The following is an 11,756-nucleotide window of genomic DNA, read 5'->3' on the forward strand; positions in this document are numbered from 1 at the left end:
GCAGGGCGGGGGGGCTCGCCTCAGAGGGGGAGACTCAGTATCAGTTCCTCCATCCACAGCTTCTCCGAGATGAGCAGCACGGCAGCCCCAGGCCTGCAGGGCAGGGTTCGGAAAACGCTGGGAAAGGTCTTCAGGTTTGAATCGTTCAAGACTTCCCTGCAGGAAAGTGCAACCATGGCTGTGGTGAGAGGTGAGGCTCAGCATCTGAAAGCTCTGCAGTAGTTGGCTCTGAGGAGACAGTGCCTGCTCCATGAAGGACCACCAGCCCTCTGAGCTCTCCTCAGCCTCCTCTGCTCAGAGGTCACATCAGTGGCATAGGAGTGCAAGCATGTGTTGCAAACAAAGTTTTCTGAGCATGGCTTCTGAGCGTGGCTCTACCTGTTCTCCCATATTTTTATTTTGTAAGAACCCTGTTGCATTGACCAGGAATAGCATTCAATTGTAGTGTTTCCAGTATCTCCATTAGAGGCATCTGGTAGCAAGCTTGTGGTCAGATGAGGTTGAAACTATCCACATTTGCAGTTAACCTCTATTCTCTGAATGATGTAGATGCTATTGGAAACACACAGCTGTGCTGAAGTTAGCTTGTCCACCACTGTTGGTTGGACGGGCAGCTCACACACTCACAGACACACATGCACACACTGCTGACCATCTGCTCTCCTTGCAGGTCTCATAATGCAAATCAGAACAGTGTAAAATTCAATAAACATCAGCATGCAGGATGTGGTTACAGTTTTCATCTGTCACCTGCAGATGTGCTACTGATAACAGATTGGCTGAAAGTAGTGTTCTGTCAGCCGGCTGTTCTTCTGTGTTAAAACTGTATGTGTTGGCATCTTCCTGACTTGAAGTGGTTACTCCTTAGCATGGGGACAGTTACTAACTGAATGTTATCTGCGTGGTTGAGATTTGCTTTTTGGGATAAGCTTTGGGAGGGTGTGATAAAGATCTGTCCTGGGACTGGTTGTTTGGTAACTGGATGTTTGTAAGATGAGTGAAAGCAGCTAATCTGTAAGAGAATCAGCATTAATCTGGGTTAGCTGTTTAACTTGTGCACCTTGCAGTATTTGTGAAAGACTGTTCCTTAATGTTCACAAAGTGATCAGAGATTCTTTGAAGGAAAGCAATGCAGGTATGCAACTAATTATGCTTTTAGAACCTGAAATGAAGTGTCTTTTGTTGGTATGCTACGTGGTACGTGCACGGATTTGCTGTTTCTCACAGATTACTTGCCTTTGTGCCCATCCTTCCAGACAGAGCCCTGGGAACTCGCCATCACTCAATAGCCTTGAGCTTTGTTCTGTTGTCTTTGCAGGCGAGAAGGATGTCTTTGTATGTATGCCCACAGGGGCAGGGAAATCCTTGTGCTACCAGCTTCCTGCAGTTCTGGCAGTGGGCATCACCATTGTCATTTCACCTCTGATTGCACTGATTCAGGTAACTGTCTCCTGTTAGCTGTGGAAAAGCAGTCAGTGAAGGGGGTCGGGAGACTCTGGAGGCACAGCTGTCTCTCTCTTTTCTGTCCACAAGGCTTTGCTGTTACCCTGCTTCTGCATTCTTGTCTTGATGTCTTGGCATGCTTTCTTTAGCCTGGTGACAGGTGAAGAGGCTGCAGATTAACTGCCTAACAGGATGGCTCTGGTTTGATATATGTAGCTCTGTAAAAGAGGGCATTTCTTCCTTGATCATAGCCTGCTGAATTCTATAACTGGTTCTTTTTCCATTTTCAGCAGCTGTCTTTTATCTCCATTGTGCTGTACAGAAGCAGCAAAGTAGAGTACCCCAAAAGTACCAACTCTTTACTCGGAAGAAAACTTCCATTTTACCTATAGGGTTACAACTCTAGGAATGATGAAATTGCTTTTGAAGGCATAAATTTTTTTGCATCTTTTGTTGTGATCTGTCTTTGTGTCATGGAGAGAAGCTGGTTTAGCAGAGCTCCTCCTTGAACACTGTCATTGATACGACCTTTTGTTTGTGTATTTTGTCTTTTCTACTGTTTTCATCCCCTAATGCTTCCCTATAAGAGCAGCTGTAGCACTAACAATGCGCAATAGCTGGTGTTGTAGCCTATAGTGAACATCAAGAATTAAGAACTGGCTTGAAACTGAAACCAGAATGATATGATGAGGCCTTAATCTTTCAGGATTACTCGTATCTTTTGAAATGTTCTGTGCTGGTCAAGCACAAGTGAATGGAATCAGTGTCAAGATAGGGTGAATTGAACATCCCATGTTCATCTAGATGTACCTGAATGTGATGCTGTTTCCCTCCTGATTTTCAAGACGTGATTCTTGTTCACACTCCCTTCTGTTACAGTGGTGATTCACACTGGCCTTTGTGTTTCATCATATCTCAGCCAGCTTTACAAAGTCCTTTGGTTATTTTGGAATGAAATGTGCTCTGTTTTTGTATAGCAGTTTTATTCATTTTCCATTCATGACAACTCAGTAGGGTAAATTTTGAGGCATTGGTGCTCATTTCATCTCGCTGTGGCTATGACTAAGTATTCTGCATAGCTCTGTGCTGATACTCCTTAGTAGCAAAGTGACCATTTAGAGTGAATGGAAGCTGAAAAAAGGAGGTGGTTGTTAAGAGCCAAACAGATATATTGACTGCTGAAGATAAAGGCATCTGGAGTGAAGTGGTAAACAGCTGCACTATAACTGGGTGTTATCCTGAGGCTTGGTCCTGGAGGTAAAAGTTGGGCCTCACAAATCTTGCCTGTAGACTTCCATAGAGATGGAGGCTTTCTTTAATGCTATGTCCTTCTCATTTTATTTTCTTTATATATTCACTCCAGGACCAAGTGGACCATTTGCTGGCTCTGAAGATCAAAGCCTGCTCTCTAAACTCCAAGCTTTCCGCCCAGGAAAAGAAGACCATCCTGGCTGACTTAGCAAGCGAGAAGCCTCAGATAAAGCTTCTGTACATCACCCCAGAGATGGCAGCTGCCTCATCCTTCCAGCCTACACTCAACTCCCTAGTGTCTCGAAATCTCCTGTCCTACCTGGTAATTGATGAAGCTCACTGTGTCTCCCAGTGGGGACACGATTTCCGACCGGATTACCTGCGGCTGGGCACCTTGCGATCTCGCATCCCCAATACACCATGTGTTGCTTTGACTGCCACTGCTACCAAGCAAGTCCAGGAGGATATTGTGACAGCACTCAAGCTAAAGCAGCCACTTGCCACCTTTAAGACTCCTTGCTTCAGATCTAACTTGTTCTACGATGTGCAATTCAAAGAGCTCTTGACTGATCCTTATGCCAACTTGAAGGATTTCTGTCTGAAGGCACTGGAAGTGAAGAACACCACTGGGGTAGGTTTTTCATTTCAGGACGATGGTTAAGCTGAACAAAATCTTCCTTAGTGGTCAATGATTGGTCATTGAAATGGCCCTGGCAAGTCTGTGGTAGGAAAGGAGGAAGGAACACCTGGAAGAAAGGTGCTCGTTTGTTTTTTAGTTCCTCTAAAACAAGTAGAATATGGAACTGCATTTTTTTCAAATGCAGACGTCTTCAGAAAGGGGTTGATTTAAAAGAAAATGTCTTAGGAGTATGCAAATAGTATTTCTGTCTTTGTTTTTTCATGTCCCAGGCAGTCAGTGTATGATAGTGTTCTGCTCTTTCAGTGTCAGTGATGAAATGCAACAAGGACAAACAACAGCTTGGAGTGCTGTGTTGAATTTCTTGCTCTAACACCAAAAATTCCCAAAATAACTTGGCAAATAAGTCAATCTCTGCACCTTAACTTATTGTAGTGTGGAAGGTTACTGCTTCTTGCTTTGTCTTCTTTGAGAGAGGCTGGGGGACCGTGTTTGTTCAGCATTTTTAGTCCTTGTGGGACTTGTAAAGAGGCTGTCCTTAAATCTAATTTACTTCTGTGCCAAGACAATGTCTTTAAGTTGCTGTGGAACCAGCTTGGAGATGAGATGAGCCTTAGACATCCCTCCATTTCCTCCTTATTGATAACTGCAGCTTTGTTGATTGACTTCAGCCAGCATCACAGACTTTCTCTCCTGTGTGCCCAGGTGTACTCTGGCTGTGGCATTGTGTACTGCAGGATGAGGGATGTGTGTGACCAGCTGGCTATTGAATTGAGCTACCGAGGAGTGAAAGCCAAAGCGTATCATGCAGGTACTGAAATCTGCATCTCTCAGCAGCTGGTAGAACTGAACTGTACCACCTTTAAGGCCTAGATGGGATTACCTAGAAATTAGCTTTCTTGGCATGGTCTGTAATACATCGGATCTTCGAGGTAAATATGGGTAACAGAGCAGAACAGCATTCTCTCCACTTCAGAGCTGTTAGTTTTGTTGGATCTTGCATGGCCTAAATATAACTGCACTCCTCCCAGGAATGTTCCAGATTTTTCTCTTTGGAACAGAAACAGCTGCTGCTGACTTCTGCTTGATCCCCAGCCAGCTTAAACATGGACAGAGAAAAGTGTGTACATCGGTTTGTTTTTAGTTGAGGGGGTTGAAATGGGGCAATGTGAGGAGGGGGCACAAAATACTTCTTCTCTTTTTTGTTTTATTTTGTTTCTTTTCACCTTCTTCCATTTCCAGGGCTCAAGGCAGCTGACAGGACTTCAGTTCAGAATGAATGGATGGAGGAGAAGATCCCAGTTATTGTTGCAACCATCAGTTTTGGAATGGGAGTAGACAAAGCAAATGTCAGGTTTGTGAAGCTGAGTGTTGTGCTCCATCAGAGACTGAAACCTGAGCAGCAGGAAGGGAAAACCTCAGTGTCTATTACCTGGTATACCTGACTCAAACACTTGATGAAGGCTTGCTGAAACTCATAAAAATAGATCTGGAAGTTTTCTTAGAAGCTGTGCAACGACGTCTGTGGAGCTGATCTTTACACAAAATCCACGAAAAGCAATTACTCTGAATGCTGTAGGAGGGTGACAAGGCATCACTGAGGCTATCACATCTATTCACAACTGTGCCATTAAACTGTGCCTTGTTAAATAATTATGCCATCCTCCGTGCTGACAGACAGGGTTCTGTAGCAATATCAGACTTCTTACTGCTTGTTGCGTGTAACATGCAACTAATTTCTGAAAAGAGCAATTAGAATTCTCTAACAGACTAGCATGAATTAACGACCTGCTGAAATTAGTCTCTCCCCTGTTCATTGCAATGGCCAATAAACCAGCAAAAAATATCTGAAATGCATAGGGCTGATGGAGGGTAAAATATAGCTGAAACCTGCTTTTGTAGTACGGTTGATGTCCAAGAAATTAGGTTAAAATTACTCCTTATAAGTTGTTTTTCAGTAAGTTAAGGATATTAAACCCTAGCCCAGGTACGAGGCCCTGCTGCTTAGTCTTCAGTTTTTGTTGGCAGAGTTCTGAGTATTCATGTGTATTCTATCAAGTAAGATCAAGTCAGACAAGTTCTGGAGGTGACCCTTTGTATCAAAAGGAAAAACAGAGCTGTTGTCTCTCTGAAGGAAATTTCTTCTTCGCTGCTAGTTCATTTTTAGTTAAGATTATTCATACCTGGTCTGGTCCTGAAGCATTTGTGTTTGGAGCAACTTTTAGCTTTTAGTCTTCTATCACACCAGTGTACATCTTTCCTGCCTCTGGGCAGAGCTTTAAAAGGACCGGTTTTGAGGCAGACTGGTATCTAAAATACTGGCAGCATTACTGCATGGTAAAATGCTCAGACCTCTCAGGGCTGAACACAGGTATGAACTGAGTTTCTGAATATTCAAACACAAGCAGATTTAAAGCAGTCTTGTGGCATTGCATTTAAAAACATCCATTCAGAGATTACTCACAGTTTAGCAGCAGTTTGTAGTCATATTTGCTGACTTGGGAAAGGTGCCTTTGTCTACAAGTAAGTTTGGTGAGGTAGAGTTTTTCTCACAGACTTGACATTGAAATGTCTTTTTAAAATCAAGCATTTCAAATAAATAGGGCTTTTTAAAATCCCCTGCTTTGTGGTAAAATATTCCAGACTCCTTAAATCAGTGTCCTTATTCTTGCTCTTCACAGCTGTTCAGTTATGTTTGGATATTTGTGTGCCCTTTTGCTTTCATCCATTTTGTGTGGCATCCTGCTCACTTGTTCCCATGCATTGGCTTACATAGTTCTGCTGCTTTCCTTGCGTCTTATGTTAAGACTTATAATTCTATGTGCAGAATCCCTCATTCTGCCAAGTTCTCTGTCTTTTATGCTTTTGTTGCCTTATTATTTACTCTGTTGTTAATATCCACGAACACATGTGTGCATGCCCTGAGTTGAGAAAGCTGCAGCCTTGTGTTTCCACTGTCTTATCACTTGCAGGTTTGTTGCTCATTGGAACATTGCCAAGTCAATGGCAGGATATTACCAAGAGTCTGGCAGAGCTGGGAGAGATGGGAAGCCCTCCTGCTGCCGCCTCTATTACTCCAGGAATGACCGGGATCAAGTTAGCTTCCTGATCAAGAAGGAACTCTCTAAAATCCAGGTAAGTTTGGCAGAACAAGCATCCACCTGATCCACCTAAATACACAAAGATGAAATGAGTTTTTTTTCTGGAGCTGTAAGAGCAGGTGTTGAATATACAGCTGTCTGTAACCCAATTTCAAGGGAGAGCAGGGAGGTGAGGGCTCCAGGCCCAGCTCAAGCCCTAGAGAGGCATGGTTGAGCAGAAGCAGGACGGTGCCTGTACCAGTTTCATAGAATCATAGAATCATAGAATCACCAAGGTTGGAAAAGACCTAAAAGATCACCCAGTCCAACCGTTCACCTGTTCCCAATAGCTCCCACTAAACCATGTCCCTCAACACAACATCCAGTCTTTCCTTGAACACCCCCAGGCTCGGTGACTCCACCACCTCCCTGGGCATCCGTTCCAGTGCCTGACCACCCTTTCTGAACAGTAATACTTCCTCATGTCCAGCCTGAATCTCCCCTGCCGTAGCTTGAAGCCATTCCCCCTGGTCCTATCGCGACACGAGAGAAGAGGCCGACCCCCAGCTCACTACAACCTCCCTTCAGGAAGTTATAGAGAGCAATGAGGTCTCCCCTGAGCCTCCTCTTCTCCAGGCTGAACATTCCCAGCTCCTTCAGCCTCTCCTCATATGGCCTGTGTTCCAGACCCCTCACCAGCTTTGTTGCCCTCCTTTGAACACGTTCCAGGGCCTCAATATCTTTCTTGCAGTGAGGGGCCCAAAACTGGACACAGTACTCGAGGTGCGGCCTCACCAGTGCTGAATACAAGGGAACAATCACCTCTCTGCTCCTGCTTGCAACACTGTTTCTGATGCAAGCCAGGATGCCATTGGCCTTCTTGGCCACCTGGGCACACTGTCGGCTCATGTTCAGCCGAGCATCAATCAATACCCCCAGGTCCATTTCCTCTACACAGTCCTCCAGCCACACCGCCCCAAGCCTGTAGCGTCGCCTGGGGTTGTTGTGGCCGAAGTGCAGGACCCGGCATTTGGCCTTGTTGAAACTCATCCCATTGGCTTCAGTTTGCCACATTGCTCAGGAGGAATGGAATTGCTTATCACTAGAGTTAGTTGACCTGTTTGTATTTGAATTGAAAACTTGTCCCTCTCTACTTTCAGGAAAAAAAAGGCACCTTAAAAGAATCTGACAAGGCTGTGATGACAGCTTTTGATGCTATTGTAAGCTTCTGTGAGGAGCTGGGGTGAGTATGCTTCTTCCAAGCAACATTTAATATTGTGGAAATCATGTCCTACCTTTTTGAGGCACTGTTATGGCAGAGATCTTTCTGCAAATGCATGTCCAGGAAAAAGAAAATACTGACTGATTCAACTGATATTTTCTGTCCAGTTTGAGGAAGGCATCCCTCAGACATCTATCACTCATTCTCACCTCTGAGTTAACTGAGATGTTGGTTAATGCAGAAGTATGATTTCTCATTATATGAATTTTAATGTTTTGTCTGTGATAAGATGACTTGGTTCCAGTTGTTTTGACTCTCTTCTCCCTCAGCTATCATTTCTCTTTTGAGATAATTAAGCAGCCTTATCCAGGACAGGATAGAACCACTTAGCTTTAAAACCTCAGGAGCTCCACTCTACAAAGAATGAGGTCTCCTTGATTTTCATCAAGCTTAGAAAGACCTGGTGGTGCTTAGATCCTTTCAGAAACAGGCCCAAATTATGGATGTGCCCCATCTAAATGCAGACTAGCAACCACAACATATATTGTTCAGGCTTAGTTCATGCTTTGTAGGCTGTAATTGTACTAATTACTATACTGGATAAAACACTGAAGCTATAATTTTCCCAGTACAAGAGCAGTATGTATTCACTAACTGAAAGTGACCAGCACACGTCCTGCTTTCAGGCTTGTGTTCTGTTTCATTCTTTACACTTGTATCTAGGACAAGTTCTTCAAGTGATATGTGCTTTTCTGATGCTTTGGTGAGAATAGAGAGAAAACATTCTCCTTTGCTTAGGTGAATAACAATAGAAACAATTTCACTGGCTACGTAAGAGATTTATGTAAGGAAAGCCCACTAACCTAATTAGAAATCATGTCTCTCCTTTTAAGTTTTTGTTTTGTTACTCCCTCCCCAAGATTAAAACATGTGCATTCCAAGGTCACCCATTGCAGCACCATTGCCTGGCTTCTCTGCTTGCAGCTGGACAAGAGAGTAAGATGCTCTTTGAAGAAATACTACATCGCATTTCTTTTTCACACTTTGAATTAGTACAACTCTGTTCAGTATCCAAACAGCAAAAGTAAAGCTGAAATTCTGACCTTGCAAGATTTAAAATAAGAACACGTGCAGACATTTGTATTCTGGCAGGCAAATTTTTGCAGTGTATTTAGGCTATTGTTTGAGTATGATAGGAGAACAACTGTTTAAACTGCTTTTAGAGAATTGATTCAGACAAAGCTGTAGTCAGTTTCCTAATGCCCATTTGCAGAATAGAAGAAACAAACAAGTAATTGCAGTAGTGGAAGAGATCTTCTTGGTTTCCAGGTAGTTGCTGACTGCTCAGCAAGTCTATCCTGTGGTTTTGCTTGAAAGACAAAAATCAGGCAGAGAGGTAATTAACAAAATGCCAGAGTCCTCATTTGCTTCCTGAATACAGATTGCCTGCTGTGGAGTTTGCTCTGGACTTGCAGAACAATGTGCTGGCATAGGTGAATTGCTCTGGGAAAGCTGTATGGGGAAAAATAACCACCTGAGGACAGAAGATGAGAACACCGTATTGCAGCTGGGCTGATTCTTGCTTAAATGCAGAGCTCCGAATACTGCTCCTCAGTTTCACTATTCATGCCCTAGTCCGTTTGTGTCTTGGCGATGAGCAGCACCCATAGGTGGCTGCAATTAAGAAGAAAGCAACAATAACAAGGCAGAAGATGCCAATCACCACTAGCCCTGCAACAGCCCAGTCACTCGTTTCAATCCGACTCCTGAGGTCTTCCAGAGCTGAGGATTTCTCTTGTATTGGTGACATGGTGCCTTCCACCCTGCTGGAGTTAGACAAGAGCTGTATCAGATATTCATGTATCCCCTCTACGCTCTAAACCACCGCAGGCACACATGCTCTGTGTGCTGGTAAGTGTTCCTCCTCTGAAAAGTAGAGTCATAGCAGAATCTGGAGCATAAACCAGAAACAGCATAACCAAGGCCACTTGAGCAGTCAGCTCTTCAGAAAAGTAGAGGGGAAATCTGGCTACGCAACGTTTTGGCAGTTGAGACTTACTTTCATCATAGCCTATCAACATTTTAATATAGCATCTCTCCCAGCATGTTGCATATGAATCCTTCAGCTATACAGCCCATACATGAAAGACAGGCATCCAGTGGGAAGCCTTTATTGATTCCAGTGGAAAGAGAGATCTCTAAAAGTGAGAGTAGAACACTGAAGCACTGAGAACACACTGGAGAAAAAAAACCACTTATTTAAGAACAAACACAACCAACCAAATGCACACCAACAGCAAGTATAGAACATAACATAGAGCTTGTCATGTCCATACAATTTAGAACAGTCACTTGCATGAGAAATGCCTCCTGTTAATGGTTTTAATGTTGAGCCACATGCTGTGAGTTACTCTGCAACAGAAGTATAAGTTTTCTGCCTACTCAGTACTTAGATTCAGCAGTAATTTAAAGTGGAATCTCAGTGGGCTGTACACACTTGCTCTATCAGTGATACTTTGCATTATGACTTCGCTATCAGCTGTTTTAAGGGAAGATATATCATCTGTTGTAGAGTATCTTGTGGCTTTACTAAAGCTTCATTACTAGATGCTTCTCAAGGGAAAGGAAGCATAGATTATTTCTCACATTTTCTCTCAAAAGTGACTGCAGACCCAATGCAGGAAGAGATCTTTATTTCCAAGTATTTGCCTGACTTGTTGCCTCTTACATCTGCATCCTAAATACTTAATGCAAATTCTGTAAAGTGTTTTCAGCCTCAGCAAGTTACAGTTGACTAGGAGCACCAGCTCACACTTCAATTTTCTGAGACTTTTATTACTTTTTAAGCATCCAAAGTATACTTTTTCCATTTTGGAATTATGTCAGATCACCAAAGGTACAAAGGATACAGACACTGCTCTGAACAGCTTCCTTCTGCTTTAAAGAAAAGGTAGTCTAGATACAAGCTCTGCTGACTTAACTATTGAAAACACATATGACCTTAGAAGGTTCCTGTCTCTTTTGATAAATTAATCTTCTAAAATAGGACACTTTGAAATTGAATACAGATTGTATTCAATTTTATAAATACCTGAAGCTGTTGAGTTTGCAGCAGGCAGTTCTTCTGGTGCCTCTTCTTCACCTGTTTGAAAAGATCTTAACCTAGCAAAGATCACTTTGCTACACCTGGATAGCTGTAGAATTAGCATGGAAATTACCTATTTGTACTGCAGTAAATGTTTAACAGCTGGCTATCCTGCAAAGGTGTGGCTAATCTAGTCAAAGGCTTTGAGCCCAGTTAGAAAGACTCAGTTCACACGTCATTAATTTCTTCCTCTCCATGTCTTTATCCACTCATACACCTATTTGAGAGTTTTTAGAGTGTTTTTGTGTTCTCTATCTTAGGAAGGTTGCAATGGGGAGAAGAGGAAGTTCTTTTTTGGGTCTTGACTGTATCTGTATTACAAATCCTGCTAGGAGGCTGCTATGTGTAAAGTGAACTCTGAACAACTCTGTCCTCTAATCCAAACGTCATCATGACAGATTAGATGGTTGAAGTCATAGAACCTTGTACTGCTGTTAGCTGCAACATAAACTCTCCCTGTTGCTTTCTTAACTGAGGAATAACAAAGGGAAAGTAATAAAGAGAAGCGAGAGAGGAGAAGGAGGGTATGAGTGGAAGGAAATTTGTTTTTCACAAGCCAAGTAAGTCTCTTTGGAGTCTAACAGGTGACATTACGGAATAGAAGCCTTTCCATTAAGTGGTTCAGCTGCTTCTTCTGAAGAGGCTGTGATCTGCTTTGTGTTTCTCAGGGAAAGGAGCTATGTATCATCAAGACTGAAGTAACTGTTTCCCCTTGTAGTTTCTTCTAGGCAAACTCAAACTGCTGCATTTGAAACAGTTTTTCAGTAGTCTGCCTTCCTCTGTGCTTTTTGAGACAGAGGATCCATGCTCACTAGTGCTCAGAGCATTCCAGATCCCTTTATGTGAATAAAGGATGAAACAAAACAACAAAAAAACACATCAGGTGCAGGCAGGTTTGCAGAAGTTGGCCTACAGCCCCTTTTCTCCTTGGCAGTTTCTCCAGAAGCCAGATGCATTCTTTACAAAGTTGCTTAATTT

General features: G+C 43.0%; 1 protein-coding gene and 1 long non-coding RNA gene across 4 annotated transcripts in view; one reads left to right on the forward strand and one right to left on the reverse strand.

Annotated features, from left to right (window-relative positions):
• Nucleotides 1-11,756, forward strand: part of RECQL5 (RecQ like helicase 5) — a 37,152-nt gene that overhangs the window by 490 nt on the left and 24,906 nt on the right. For all 3 annotated transcript variants that reach the window (XM_042833271.1, XM_042833272.1, XM_042833273.1), the window contains exons 2-8: nt 60-190; nt 1,319-1,440; nt 2,807-3,325; nt 4,037-4,142; nt 4,574-4,685; nt 6,304-6,466; nt 7,572-7,654. In XM_042833271.1, coding sequence (XP_042689205.1) covers nt 60-190; nt 1,319-1,440; nt 2,807-3,325; nt 4,037-4,142; nt 4,574-4,685; nt 6,304-6,466; nt 7,572-7,654 — 1,236 coding nt within the window. The remainder of the gene's footprint in view (nt 1-59; nt 191-1,318; nt 1,441-2,806; nt 3,326-4,036; nt 4,143-4,573; nt 4,686-6,303; nt 6,467-7,571; nt 7,655-11,756) is intronic.
• On the reverse strand, nt 8,775-11,296 carry LOC122168166. Its single transcript, XR_006171199.1, has 2 exons — nt 10,725-11,296; nt 8,775-9,459 (listed from the first exon to the last, which is right to left on the reverse strand). It is a non-coding gene; the product is annotated as an uncharacterized LOC122168166 (long non-coding RNA).

The sequence above is a fragment of the Centrocercus urophasianus genome, unplaced genomic scaffold, assembly GCF_019232065.1.
Source record: "Centrocercus urophasianus isolate 14NV4802_14NV808 unplaced genomic scaffold, USGS_Curo_1.0 seq_41, whole genome shotgun sequence".
NCBI lineage: Eukaryota > Metazoa > Chordata > Aves > Galliformes > Phasianidae > Centrocercus > Centrocercus urophasianus.